The sequence below is a fragment of the Lithobates pipiens genome, unplaced genomic scaffold, assembly GCF_037356315.1.
Source record: "Lithobates pipiens isolate NorthernLeopardFrog02 unplaced genomic scaffold, aLitPip1_a1.2 Scaffold_22, whole genome shotgun sequence".
Classification (NCBI taxonomy): Eukaryota; Metazoa; Chordata; class Amphibia; order Anura; family Ranidae; genus Lithobates; species Lithobates pipiens.
In genome coordinates, this window is record NW_027507784.1 from 16312359 (window position 1) to 16325115 (window position 12757).

At 47.7% G+C, this 12757-nt stretch overlaps 1 protein-coding gene across 1 annotated transcript in view; it reads right to left on the minus strand.

Annotated features, from left to right (window-relative positions):
• Nucleotides 1-12757, minus strand: part of LOC143923343 (guanylate-binding protein 1-like) — a 64739-nt gene that overhangs the window by 19610 nt on the left and 32372 nt on the right. The window contains exons 7-8 of the mRNA XM_077446955.1: nucleotides 11627-11907; nucleotides 9291-9503 (exon numbers count right to left, since the gene is read on the minus strand). Of these exons, the coding sequence (XP_077303081.1) occupies nucleotides 9291-9503; nucleotides 11627-11907 (494 nt within the window). The remainder of the gene's footprint in view (nucleotides 1-9290; nucleotides 9504-11626; nucleotides 11908-12757) is intronic.

Consider the following 12757-nt stretch of genomic DNA (forward strand, 5'->3'; position numbering starts at 1 on the left):
TGCACTGATGGATTCAGTGGGATGGCCAGTGGGCAGGCACTGAGGAATGTTGATGGTCAGACCCGGGAGATGGATGTCTACCCTAGGACATAATCTATCTGCACCCAGAGCCGTAATTTGTTCCTAACAGCAGGTAAGCACTGGATGTGGAGATACATGCTTACAGCAGCAGACAGCCCATCATTCAGGTGCGTGGTTGCCAATAATTGGAGCACCTGGGATCATGACTACAGGTACACAATTATTTTTATTCACTTTATTTAAATGTAAAAAGATTTTTTTTACACTTTTTGAACATTTTTTTTTCATTTAACTTTATTGCTATCACAAGGTGTATTCCACTTTGATGCTCCCCCAGCAGCTACAGTACATAGAAAGTTCTGTATGGAGAGCAGAGAAGATTGTGTTCTTCCAAAGGGATGAAGTGGAACAAAATGATCGCTGGCAGAGAAAACGAATAGCCGGGGTAGTGATAGTATCAGAAGGAAAGGGGATTGAGAAACGACTGAAGTTGCTCAGATGGAAAATGAAGGAGGGCTCAAGGAAGCTGCTGCAGTCTCAAAAGGTTATAATATGGAAATGTTTGCAGGGAATTTACATCAAGTAGTTTCAACACCGGACAGGACTTACTAAAAGTGTGGAAAGGAAAAGGTAAGGTTGGAGTTCAACTTAAAAGTGGTTGTAAACCTCAGAGATTAAGAATGAACAAAGCATATCCCACTATAGTGTGTACTTGCCATAATCCAAAGAACCTAGTGTGGTTCCCTTTGATCTCTCCTCTCTCCATCTGCTATCTGCATGAGTCCCCTTTGACAGTCTAACTCCAGAACAGGCAATCTTAGCCCCTGTACACACGGTCCGAGATTTTGCCAACCAAATCCGTTGGATTTTGTCCGTCGGATTTTGTCCAAAACTGTTGCATACACACGCTCGGACAAAGTTGTCGGAAAATCCGATCGTTCAGAATGTGATGACGTAATTTCGTTACGATGGGACTACGTTCAGGCTAGTAGCCAATAGCTTTGATGTAGGAATTTGATCTGAGCATGCGTGGCACTTGGTCCGATCAAAATGCTCTACACATGATCGGAGTATGTCTGATCGGACCAGTTGGTCGGGAAATATTTCCAACATGTTGGAAAATTGGGTCCGACGGAGATTCGGACGGAATCAGTCCGATGCATACCACACACAGTCGGATTATCCGAAGACACGGTCCGATAGGATACATTCCGATGGATTCTCCGACCGTGTGTACAAGGCTTTAGGAGATGGCTCTGCAGCACACAGAAGGTGATTGACAGTAGGGATGAGCCGAACACCCCCCGGGTTCGGTTCGCACCAGAACTTTCGAACGGACCCCAAATTCGAACGAATTCCATTGAAGTCTATGGGACTCGAACATTCGAAATGAAAAGTGCTAATTTTAACGGCTAATATGCAAAATACTGTCCTAAAAAGGGTTTGGGGACCTGGCTCCTGCCCCAGGGGACATGGGTCAATGCCTAAAATGTTTTTAAAAATGGCCATTTTGGCGGGAGCACTGATTTTAATGACGATTAAAGTGAAAAAAAAAGTGAAATATTCCTTTAAATCTGGTGCCTGGGGGGTGTCTGTAGTATGCCTGTGAAGTGCCACGTGTTTCCCGTGTTTAGAACAGTCCCTGCACAAAATGACATTAAACGGAAATAACGTCATTTAAAACTGCTTGCGGTTTTAATGTTATATCTGGTTCCTGCAATATGGTTGAAAATCATTGAGAAAAATGGCATGGGTAGCCCTCCCTGCCCATTACCAGCCCCTTTAGGTCTTGTACGCATATTAAAGAGGAAGTAAACCCTCATGGGTTTACTTCCTCTTTTTTTCCCTGCAAAGGTAAAGCATAATGGACTACTATGCATCGCATAGTAGCCCATTATGTGTCACTTACCTGACACAGGAGCCAGCGAAGTCGCCGCTGTCCCCTGTAGTCCGCCGCATCCATCTTGGTTGTGGCGTCTCGCAGCTCCGACGAATGACAGTGTAGAAGCCGCGATGACGTCACTCCCGCGCATGCGCACGGGAGTCGCGTCTCGCAGCTCCGCCGCTGCCATTCGGCGAAGCCGCGATGACGTCACTCCCGCGCATGCGCACGGGAGTCGACAAATTAGGCAAATCCATTCTTGGACTTGCCACATTTAGTGCGCCTGCGCGCCGCTGTGTACGGCGCATGCGCCGTAGACAGCGGTGCCCATTTTCGGGCAAATATCTCCTAAACCATATAGGTTTAGGAGATATTGCTTGGACCTACAGGTAAGCCTTAATCTAGGCTTACCTGTAGGTCAAAGTTGTTTGGAAGGGTTTACTTCCTCTTTAAGGGGAACCCCATACCCATATTAAAAAAAGGAAATGCGTGTGGCCCCCAGGCCCTATATACTCAGAACAGCAGTATACAGGCGGTGCAAACAAGACAGGGACTGTGTAGGTTTGTTGTGTTAAGTTGAATCTGTTTGTAATTTTCAACTGCTACATTTTTAAAGTGTAGCTCCAGTCAAAAAAAATATTTTTAAGCTTTTTGGAAAACATAGGGAAGGGTTATCACCCCTGTATAATTTGTTTTGTCGTCCATCTTTTTTATCTCACTTGCTGTTGTCTCCTTCCGTTTGCAAGTAGGAGATGTTTGTAAGTTGGATGTTTGAAAGTAGGGCCCTGCCCTATATGCTCTGCAGAAATGGCGGAACAAGGTTTTGGTTTTGCCACAACATTGTAAGCCCTCAAAGTGACTCTTGGTGGGCGCTGGAGCGCCCTGCTGTGAACGATTATATCAAGAATTGTAATTACATGTCCCTGTTAAACAGGGGCAGAAAAATTGGGCCTTAGGCACTGGAGCTGGTGCCACCACACTGCAACCTCTGCCATATACTCTAGTTTTATTGCAGGAATTAGCCCTGCTGCAAAGCATTGCATCAAAAATTGTACTTAAACGCCCCTGTTAAACAGGGGCAGAAAAATTGGGCTGATGGCATCAACCAGAACATGAAATGTTCTTCCAACATATCAGTGGAGGAGGAAGAGAATAGTTAATCAACATAACAGGACAGTCACTCAGCATCAGCATAGGCAGTCTTGAAGGGATGTGATATTTCCAAAAAAATGATTCTGTTACATCAGCTTCAGGTGCTTGGTAGCTGTGGGTGATCCAAGACTGATTCATCTTGATGAAGGTCAGTCGATCAACTGATTCGGTGGACAGGCGCACCCTGTGATCGGTAACAAAGCCACCAGCAGCACTGAAGGTGCGTTCCGAAAGAACGCTGGATGCAGGACAGGCCAGTAGCTCAATTGCATACTGTGCAAGCTCTGCCCAGTGATCCATCCTCAAGACCCAGTAAGCCAGAGGATTTTCGGTGGGAAAGGTGTCCAAGTCTGACCTTGCCCCTAGGTATTCCTGCACCATGTAAATCAGACGCTGGTGATGGGTGCTGGAACCGATCATACCTTGGGGCTGCGGACTAAAAAATTGTCTGAAAGCATCAGTCAGACGGCCACCTTCTCCACCGCTCCTTCTGACCGATGCCTCAGCAACACGTTGTCCAGGACCAGGAGTTTGTAACCTCCCAGTCTCTGGGAATGCGTTGCACAGACCTTTCTGCAAGGCCTCCCGGAGATGTCTCATCCTCTGCTCCCTCTGCGATGGCAAGATAAGGTCCGCAACCTTACCCTTGTACCGTGGATCAAGGAGAGTGGCCAGCCAGTAATGGTCCCTCTCCTTGATCCGAAGAATACGAGGATCCTTCCACAGGCTTTGCAGGACCAGGGAGGCCATGCAGCGTAGGTTAGCTGAGGCATTCAGCCCGGAGTCCTCTGGGTCACTAAGGACAACATGATCCGCAGCTACCTCCTCCCAGCCACGTACAAGTCCACGTGTTTCTTGGGACTGTAAATCATCCCTACAAGACTGCTGCTGCTGCTGATGCTGAGTGCCAGCCTCCACCTCCATGCTGACACAATCATCCTCCTCCTCCTCTTCCTCCTTCTCTTCCTGTGTGATGAGTGGCACAGCAGGAACACTGTCTGGATAAAGGGGGCCTTGAGAGGCAAGGAAGTCCTCCTCTTCCTGCCTCTGTTCTGCCTCAAGTGCCCTGTCCATTATTTCACGCAGCATATGCTCCAAGAGGTGGACAAGAGGTACAGTGTAACTGATGCATGCACTGTCACTGCTCACCATCCTTGTGGCCTCCTCAAATGGTGACAGGACAGTGCATGCATCCCTGATCATGCTCCGCTAGCGTGGTGAGAAAAAACCAAGCTCCCCTGACCCTGTCCTGGTGCCATAGTCGCACAGGTACTCATTGATGGCCCTCTGCTGCGTGTGCAGCCGCTGCAGCATGGCCAATGTTGAGTTCCATCTGGTGGGCATGTCACATATAAGGCGGTTCTTGGGCAGGTTCAACTCCTTTTGGAGCTCAGCCAGCCGAGCACAGGCATTAAATGATCAGCAGAAATGCACACAGACTTTCCTGGCCTGCTTGAGGACATCCTGTAAGCCGGGGTACCTGCCCAAGAACCGCTGCACCACCAGGTTAAGGACGTGAGCTACACAGGGCACATGGGTCAGTTGTCCCTGTCAGAGGGCGGAGAGGAGGTTGGTGCCATTGTTGCAAACCACCATTCCTGGCTTAAGCTGGCGTGGCGTCAACCACCTCTCGGACCTGCCCCTGCAGAGCTGACAAAACATCCGCCCCAGTGTGGCTCCTGTCCCCCAAACAAACCAGCGCAAGCACGGCATGGCATTGTTTTGCCTGCGTACTTGCGTAGCCCCTGGAACGCCTACGGAGCACCTCTGGTTCTGAGGACAGAGCACTGGAAGAGGCCATGGAGGAAGAAGAAGAGGAGGGGGTGGAGGAGAGAGGTGTGTCACAACCAATAGTAGCATTTTGGAGGCGTGGTGGCGGAACAACCTCCAACACTACTGCACCTTGTCCTGCATCCTTCCCAGCTACCAGAAGAGTGACCCAATGGGCCGTGAAAGACAGGTAACGTCCCTGTCCATGCCTGCTGGACCATGAGTCAGCGGTAATATGCACCTTCCCGCTGACCACCCTGTCCAGCGAGGCAAGGACATTGGCTTCCACATGCCGGTAGAGAGCCGGAATCGCCTTCCGTGAGAAAAAGTGGCGTTTGGGTACCTGCCACTGAGGAACCGCACGTTGTACAAACTCACGGAAGGGGGCCGAGTCTACCAACTGAAAAGGCAGCAGTTGAAGTGCTAGCAATTTAGCCAAGCTAGCATTCAACCGCTGGGCATGTGGATGGCTGGGAGTGAACTTCTTTCGCCGGTCCAGCAGCTGGGGCAGGGACATTTGCCTGCTATAATCGGATGTGGGTGTACCACTAGCAGAGTTCCCGGAAGCACTTGGCTGTGACACACCTAATTCTACACCTTCATTCCTCTCAGAGCAGGTTTCAGAGAGGACTGAAGGTCTAGTGGGGTTGGAGATGCCAGCTGATGAGGAGCAAGGAGAGGTCCGCTTTGTTCTTTGGTGTGGGTCTTTGAGGTACGCTTGCCAATGAGCTGCATGGCAGGTCAACATATGTCTGGTTAAGCATGTGGTGCCCAAGCGGCTGATGTTTTGGCCACGTGAGATACGCTTGAGACATATGTTGCAAATAGCAGCGGTGCGATCTGATGCACTCGTCTCAAAAAAGGCCCACACCAAAGAACTTTTAGAATAATGCGCAGAGGCAGCGCTCTGCACAGGCGGAGCTCTGCGGTATGATTCAGTCGGTGTGCTGCCCCTAAGCTGGCCCCCGGAGGGCATCCTGCCTCGTTGGACATGTGCCTCCTCCTCCTCCTCTCTCCTATGAGGCACCCATGTGGAGTCAGTGCCCTCATCATCCCCTCCCTCTTCATCGCTGTAGCAAACCTGGCAGTATGCTGCAGCTTGTGGAACATGACTGCCAGATTGCTGTCCTTCTTGAGCATCCACTCTCTCTGCACTCATGCTACTGCCTTCCTCTACCTGAGTGTCATCATCAGAGCCCAAAAAACACTAGGCATCCTCCTGGAGCATGTACCCAACACTGTGCTCAAAGAGTTCAGGAGACTCCTCAGGAGGACGTGGTGGGTCTAGGGAAGGAGTTACTGATGATGACATTGAGAGGAGGGAAGACGATGCGTTGGCAGCTGCTTTGCTAGTACCCTGAGACTGGGTGGGAGAGGATGAGGAGGATGAAGAGGGCTTGGTCATCCACTCTACCAAGTCGTTGGCATGTTGCGGTTCAACATGTCCAGCTGCCGAAAAGAAGGACAAGCGTGTCCCATGGCCACGTGCTGATGACAATGCACCGCGTCCACGACCAGCACTGTTGTCTCTAGACACAGAGCCTGCTTGCCCTCTTTTATCGGCTCACGCCTGTCTGCCTCTCCTTGCTGGCCTTCCAGACATGGTAATGGCCTGAAGGGAGTTGGATAAAAAAGCAGTTGGGTAGTGTATATTGTGCTAGAGGCACACAACACCCACTAACTCCTGCAGATGCCTTTATTATAGAACACCAGAGATAAAGGGGTATATACAGATGTATACTGTGCTGTGCTGGAGGCACACACAACTTCCAATAACTCCTGCAGATGGCAAGTGGGCTCAAATAGAGAAGAGCTATGTAGGTGGATATAGCGGTATGTACTGGGTACAGAGCACGCAGACAGCACGCACTATCTCCTAACACTACTGACTGCAAGCTCTATTATAAAAGATAGATCACTAGCTATATAGGTGAGGTGAATATAGTGGTATATACTGCAGTCAGGGCACGCAGACAATAACCACTACACAACAGCAAGATCGAAAATCGGCCGAAAACGATCGGTGTGTACTGTGTTGAAGGTACACAGAACACCCACTGCTTCAGACGCCAACACACTACACAAGGCCGCCGCGCTGTCGGCCTTATATAGTGTGGGGCGTGCACTACACAGCCTGAGCTATGATTGGCCACAGGCATCCTGCCTGTGGCCAATCATGGCTCTCCTCGCTGCTGGCACTGCGATTGGCCAAGCATGCGGGGTCACAGTGCATGTTTGGCCAATCATGAGCCAGCAATGCACTGCGCCATCGCAGTGCATTGTGGGCCGTGAGCGCCACACGAATTTGGCGCGAACGGACCAAAATGTTCGGACTTCGCCGAACGGATGAACGGCCAATGTTCGAGTCGAACGTATGTTCGACTCGAACACGAAGCTCATCCCTAATTGACAGCTTCAGCTGTACTTGTTTCCGTTTGAGGCTGTGCAGAGGGGTGTGTTTCTATTCCCTTCACTTGGGTTTCAGATTACACTCAGCGCTCCTATTTGACATAATATCCCTGACCCTGCCTTCTTGAGCTGAGAAAAAGCCTTTGATCTGTGTGTTTTAAAATGCTTTATAGGAGAAAGAGTTGCAGACAAACAGGTACAACTAATGTAGTAAAATGTGATGAATCCATGTTTAAGTGTAGCACCCTCCAGTGTAGAGTGCTAGGTTGTACATATGTTTTTCTGTCAGCCAAGCCAGGGTTTATTGTGGGTCAGGGATGAGTGACTCAGGGAGACTGGATGACTCATCATCAGCATCTCTGGTGACTCCCCCTGCTTGCTTGAAACTTGGAGAGAATTCCAGAAGCAGCTGGAAGGGTTCTAGCTGGATCTGTCTGGTGTATTCATGTGGGCCCCAGAGGGGCTGGCAGGGGAAAGGCACCTCATAAATACTCAGAGTTAGTCCAGCAGGAAGTTTGGAGATTGAGTGTGACGAGGCTGTGCGGAGTCCCTTGGGGGTAGCACCCTAGTCTGGGAGGAGGGTGACCTTGGGCTTGGGGCTCAGGTGCTGGAGGGATCCTTTGAAAACACAAGGAGGAGTCCTGTTCAGAAGTATGGGAGCTAGAGTGAGGACAGCAGGAGCCAGCAAGCTAGTCCAGGATATCTCCAGGGAGAAGACAGCCGAATGGCTGGTGAGTGAGACAGTCTGGAAGGACTGTGGGAAGTAGCCATGATGGCTAGAGAAAGAGGCAGCTGCAGCCAGGTGGACTGGCAATGCCGGAAGAAGTGGTGCTGGGATCAGTAACCACAGTAATGTAGCTGAACACTGGACTTTTTCTAAACACCAAAGGGGTCCCTGTCTGCCAAGTGTTCCAGTTGTTCTGCAAGCAGATGATGTGCTGGAGGATGAGAAGTATACATAGAGTTTGCCCATGAAGAGACTTTGTTCCAGTCAAGTGGGCATCCCATAATACCCCTATCTCCATCTAAGTTCAATACCCCTAAATAAAACCAAAACAAAGCTGCTGGACTGTTTTCTTGTCTCAAGTGAACCTGTGGAAATTTAGTGTGCCTGGCTTTGCAGGGTGGGGGATCCCTTTTCACCAGCAGCTGCTACGTGGGGTGTGCACTACAACCGTCCCTGCACGCCTGTCAGACTCAGTTATGAGGTTAAGTCTGAACAGCTACCCCATCTCCAGTGCCTGCAGCACATCTTGGCACCTATGTAAATGAGCACTAATAGAAGTTGACAGGGGAGCCTTATAAATATAACTTCATGAGTGGCTGCATCCATAATTCTCCTATTGCTTGAAGCGAATCCCATTATATGCAATATTTTGGATAATCCCAGTTTTGAATTGCTTCCTTTAAAATCATTTTAAGTTGGCAGAGGAGACACATAATATCCATTCCCACCAATGACAAGCACGGCAGGCTGAGATTTGGGGGGGGGGGTCACACATAACTTTCTGTCTGACTTTTAGCCCTTGTACACATGGTCGGAGATTCCGACAACTAAATCCGTCGGATTTTGTCCGATGGATTTTGTCCGAAACTGCTGCATACACACGGTTGGACAAAGTTGTCGGAAAATCCGACGTGATGACGTTATTTCGTTACGATGGGACTACGTTCAGGCTAGTAGCCAATAGCTTTGGTGTAGGAATTTGATCTGAGCATGCGTGGAACTTTGTCCGATCGGAATTCTGTACACATGATCGGAGTATGTCCGATCGGAGCATTTTGTCGGAAAATTTTACCAACAAGTTGAAAAACTTGGTTCGTCAGATACTCCGACGGAAACAGTCCGATGGAGACCACACACAGTCGGAATATCCGACAAAACGGTCCGATCGGACACATTCCATCGGAATCTCCGACAGTGTGTACAAGGGCTTAGAGGCATGTTATAAACATTGATTATTTTCCTAAAATTTGAGTTTGAGTTTGTATGTAGTGTTGAGTAAAGTTCACTTTAATGCAAAAAGGCTTTTAGCTTAGTTGTACCAATACCTACCTCTACACCTTTTCTTTGTTCACTGTTGTATCTCTCCTCTATCAGTGCCATATCCTCCTGGAACTTCTGGTACCCGCCTGGTTTGTAGTACAAGCCTTGTTGCACGGCTTCCTCAAGGTTTCTAGAATGCTTTTTGATGAGCTGATTACAGTAATTTTGAGATTCCACTTCATTCATCTCAGAAAATGTTCTCTTTTTCTCCTCTATATTCCGCTGGAAGTAAAGTGGTGAGGATGGCAGGTCATATGAGTTCCACACTACGTTAAGCATCTACTTCCTGTCAAATACATACATTTCCTGCTATTCCCCAGTACCGTGACACAGGCATTCTGGCTGGCTACCCCAAGGAACCAAAGAGTACATTATTTTACTCCATTTTACATAAAGTATACATAAAACCAAAACTTTTTTCTTTCATTTTTGGGCAGTTCTTACCAGAACTACATTCCCTAGTAGAAGATTTCCTATTTAGGCGAAAAACGATGAATTCCTCTTGACTTTCTGCTCTTAAGACAATGGTCACCAGGAAAAACAAGTGAATCTCCCCAGCAAGATCCAGAAAACAATGCAAATCTGCAAGGGTTATAATTGTTTCTAATACTAGAACAGTTTTGGCTTTAGATTTTTATATACCGGTATGTATATGTAGCGCCGGTACTCCTTATGAGTGTATGTAAATTTAGTTTTTGCCAAAAAATGTAGTTGAGTTTTGGGGTTAATTGTGTGAAATTATGCTTTGGCGTCAGTTTGGCTGGGCTGTATCAAGGTTCTGCCTGGTCATAGGTGGGGTTTGCACCTGTGAGAGGCATTGGAATGCAGCCTGGTTGGACGCAATCTCTCTCTCTGAGCCAATCAGTGGGCACGTTGGTTCAGCTGTGTATTCCGGGAGAGGGTACTTAAGGTTGCCGAAGTCACGTGGTTCTGGCGTCCGGTCCAGAATTTGTTGTTGACTCCATGGTCCTGGTCCTCCTGACCAACCCCCAGGGACCCTCATGGCCTGGGGTGCAGATCCATCCGTTTCCGAGCCTCGCAACTGGCTAATTCGAGGCACAGTAACTGGAAGGGAGGATTCTAAGGTGTTACGGTGCTGACTCGGGTTTGGAGAGGCCCAGCAAGAGGCCCAGCAACTCTACATGCAACCAGGGGAGGACTCTTAAGTAAGAGGGCCATGCACGAGGCTAGCTGCTCGGTAAGAGCCTGGAAGCTCAGCTGTTAAGGACATTGATTGAATCCACATTTCTTATGGTATCGCCGGACCGGCTGCAAGATACTGGTACAGTAAGAAAGTTCTACCTCTATCCTTTCCATTTTACAACTAAGTTTTTCAACCAAGTCTGTGGCAGAGGGGTCAGTGCTACATATGAATACAGCATGGAAAAACTAAACAAAACAGTCTACACTTCTGGTACACAAAATAAGACTTTGGCTCACCACTGTCACAATCTTGTCCCACCACAGGAATTTTAAAGTTCCCAACTGCTTCAAGGGTCCAGAAACATCACAAGAACTTAGCAGTAGACATGTGCGATTAGTTTTGTACAAAACAAAAATTTGTACGAACTTCCTGAAATTCGTACATTCGTACGAATCCGAAATATGAATTTTTATGCATAAGAATTCTGTACAAAATATGAAATTTTGTTTACATATATAAACAAAAAAAAAACCTCTTTGAGTCTCTGAATTCTGGGTCTCATATCAGGATTTAACAATCCTATGAAAACTGTAATGCCCCGTACACACAATCGGAATTCTCATCGGAAAAAGTTCTGATGGTTTTCCCGACGGAATTCCGCTCAAGCTGTCTTGCCTACACACAGTCACATCAAATTCTGATCATTTAGAACGCGTTTACAAACAACACGTACGACGGGACTAGAAAAAGGAAGTTCAATAGCCAGTAGCCAATAGCTTCCGTCTCGTAGTTGAATCTCAGCATGCGTGAGTTTTTTGGCGTGTCGGAATCGCATACACGAATTGGAATTTCTGATAGAAAGTTTTTCCATTGGGAAAATTGAGAACATGCTATAAATTTTTGGCTGGCGGGAATTTCGGACAGCTAAATTCCAATGGAGCGTACACATGGTCGCATTTTCCGATGAAGATCTCTCATCAGTCTTTTTTTTTTTGGCCGGAATTCCAATCGTGCGTACTCGGCATTAGTCAGTTTTCAGAACCCCTCATCCTACTCCCAACTACTTATTTGTGTTCCCCTTAAATGTACCACAACCCCAATAATGAGGGAATATATATCTCCCATCCAAGACTCATCCCTGGCATTCTTTACAATATACATAACAGTATATATTATGCCCATAGAGGAAAGGCATGCTCACCATAAACTGTGCATGGAAAATAAGTTCAGAGTCATTGAAGGACTTGTCAATGAATATCTGAAGAGCTTCTTCCTCACACTGAGTGCTCAGCTCCATAAACTCCTCCAGCGTCTCTGTGGGGAATTTTCCTCTTTCTCTCATCATCTTCTCATAATGCTCAGTTGCCTCCTGGACAGCCACCTTGTTTTCCATCTCCGATATACTCATCACAGTGTCCTCCATACACACAGCAGTGGAGGAAGTGATGGCTTCTGTGTATTTATACACTAGTTGCCCCAGTACTATACATAGGAAATATGTAAAAGAGAAAATGAGAACTTCATCCATGGTTTGGGGAGTTTACTTGGGTAAATATCTTATCTTAAATATCTCAACCAATATTAGGTGAAAAACACCCCTCCTTAGTAACTTAACCCTCAATCAATGCAGCTAAAAACAATTTATCATCAACTATTTACCAATGCATACTGCATGCATGTTAAACAAGATCTTTAATAAAAGGGCCTGAACCTTGTATTCAGACTTAAAGTGGTTGTATACACTTACAACACACTTTGACCTACAGGTAAGCCTAGATTAAGGCTTACCTGTAGGTCCAAGAAATGTCTGTTAAACCTACACGGTTTAGGATATATTTACCGAAAGACAGGCACCGCTGTTTACGGCGCATGCACCGTAGACAGTGGCGCGCAGGTGCACTGATCACGCCGCCGTCAACGGCGATATGCTGCGCGTAGCGGCTCCCATGTGCATGGAGTGTGCGGGAGTGATGTCATCGCGGCTTCGCCGAATGACAGCGGCGGAGCGGCGAGACCCACCGAGAAGATGGATGCGCCGGACTACAAGGGACAGCGGTGACTTTGCTGGCTCCTGTGTCAGGTAAGTGACACATAATGGACTACTATGTGATGCGATGCATAGTAGTCCATTATGCTTTGCCTTTGCAGGGAGACAAAGAGGAAGTAAACTCATCAGGGTTTACTTCCTCTTTAATAGTCTCCTCTCTTCTACTTGTGGTCTCTTTCTGCCTTTAACGACCCTGGAAAAATACTATGTTTAGGACTCCCTGGTTCCCCAGCTTAAGATCCTTGGAGGGCTATGGCTATCCCTCATCACCATAGCACTTATATT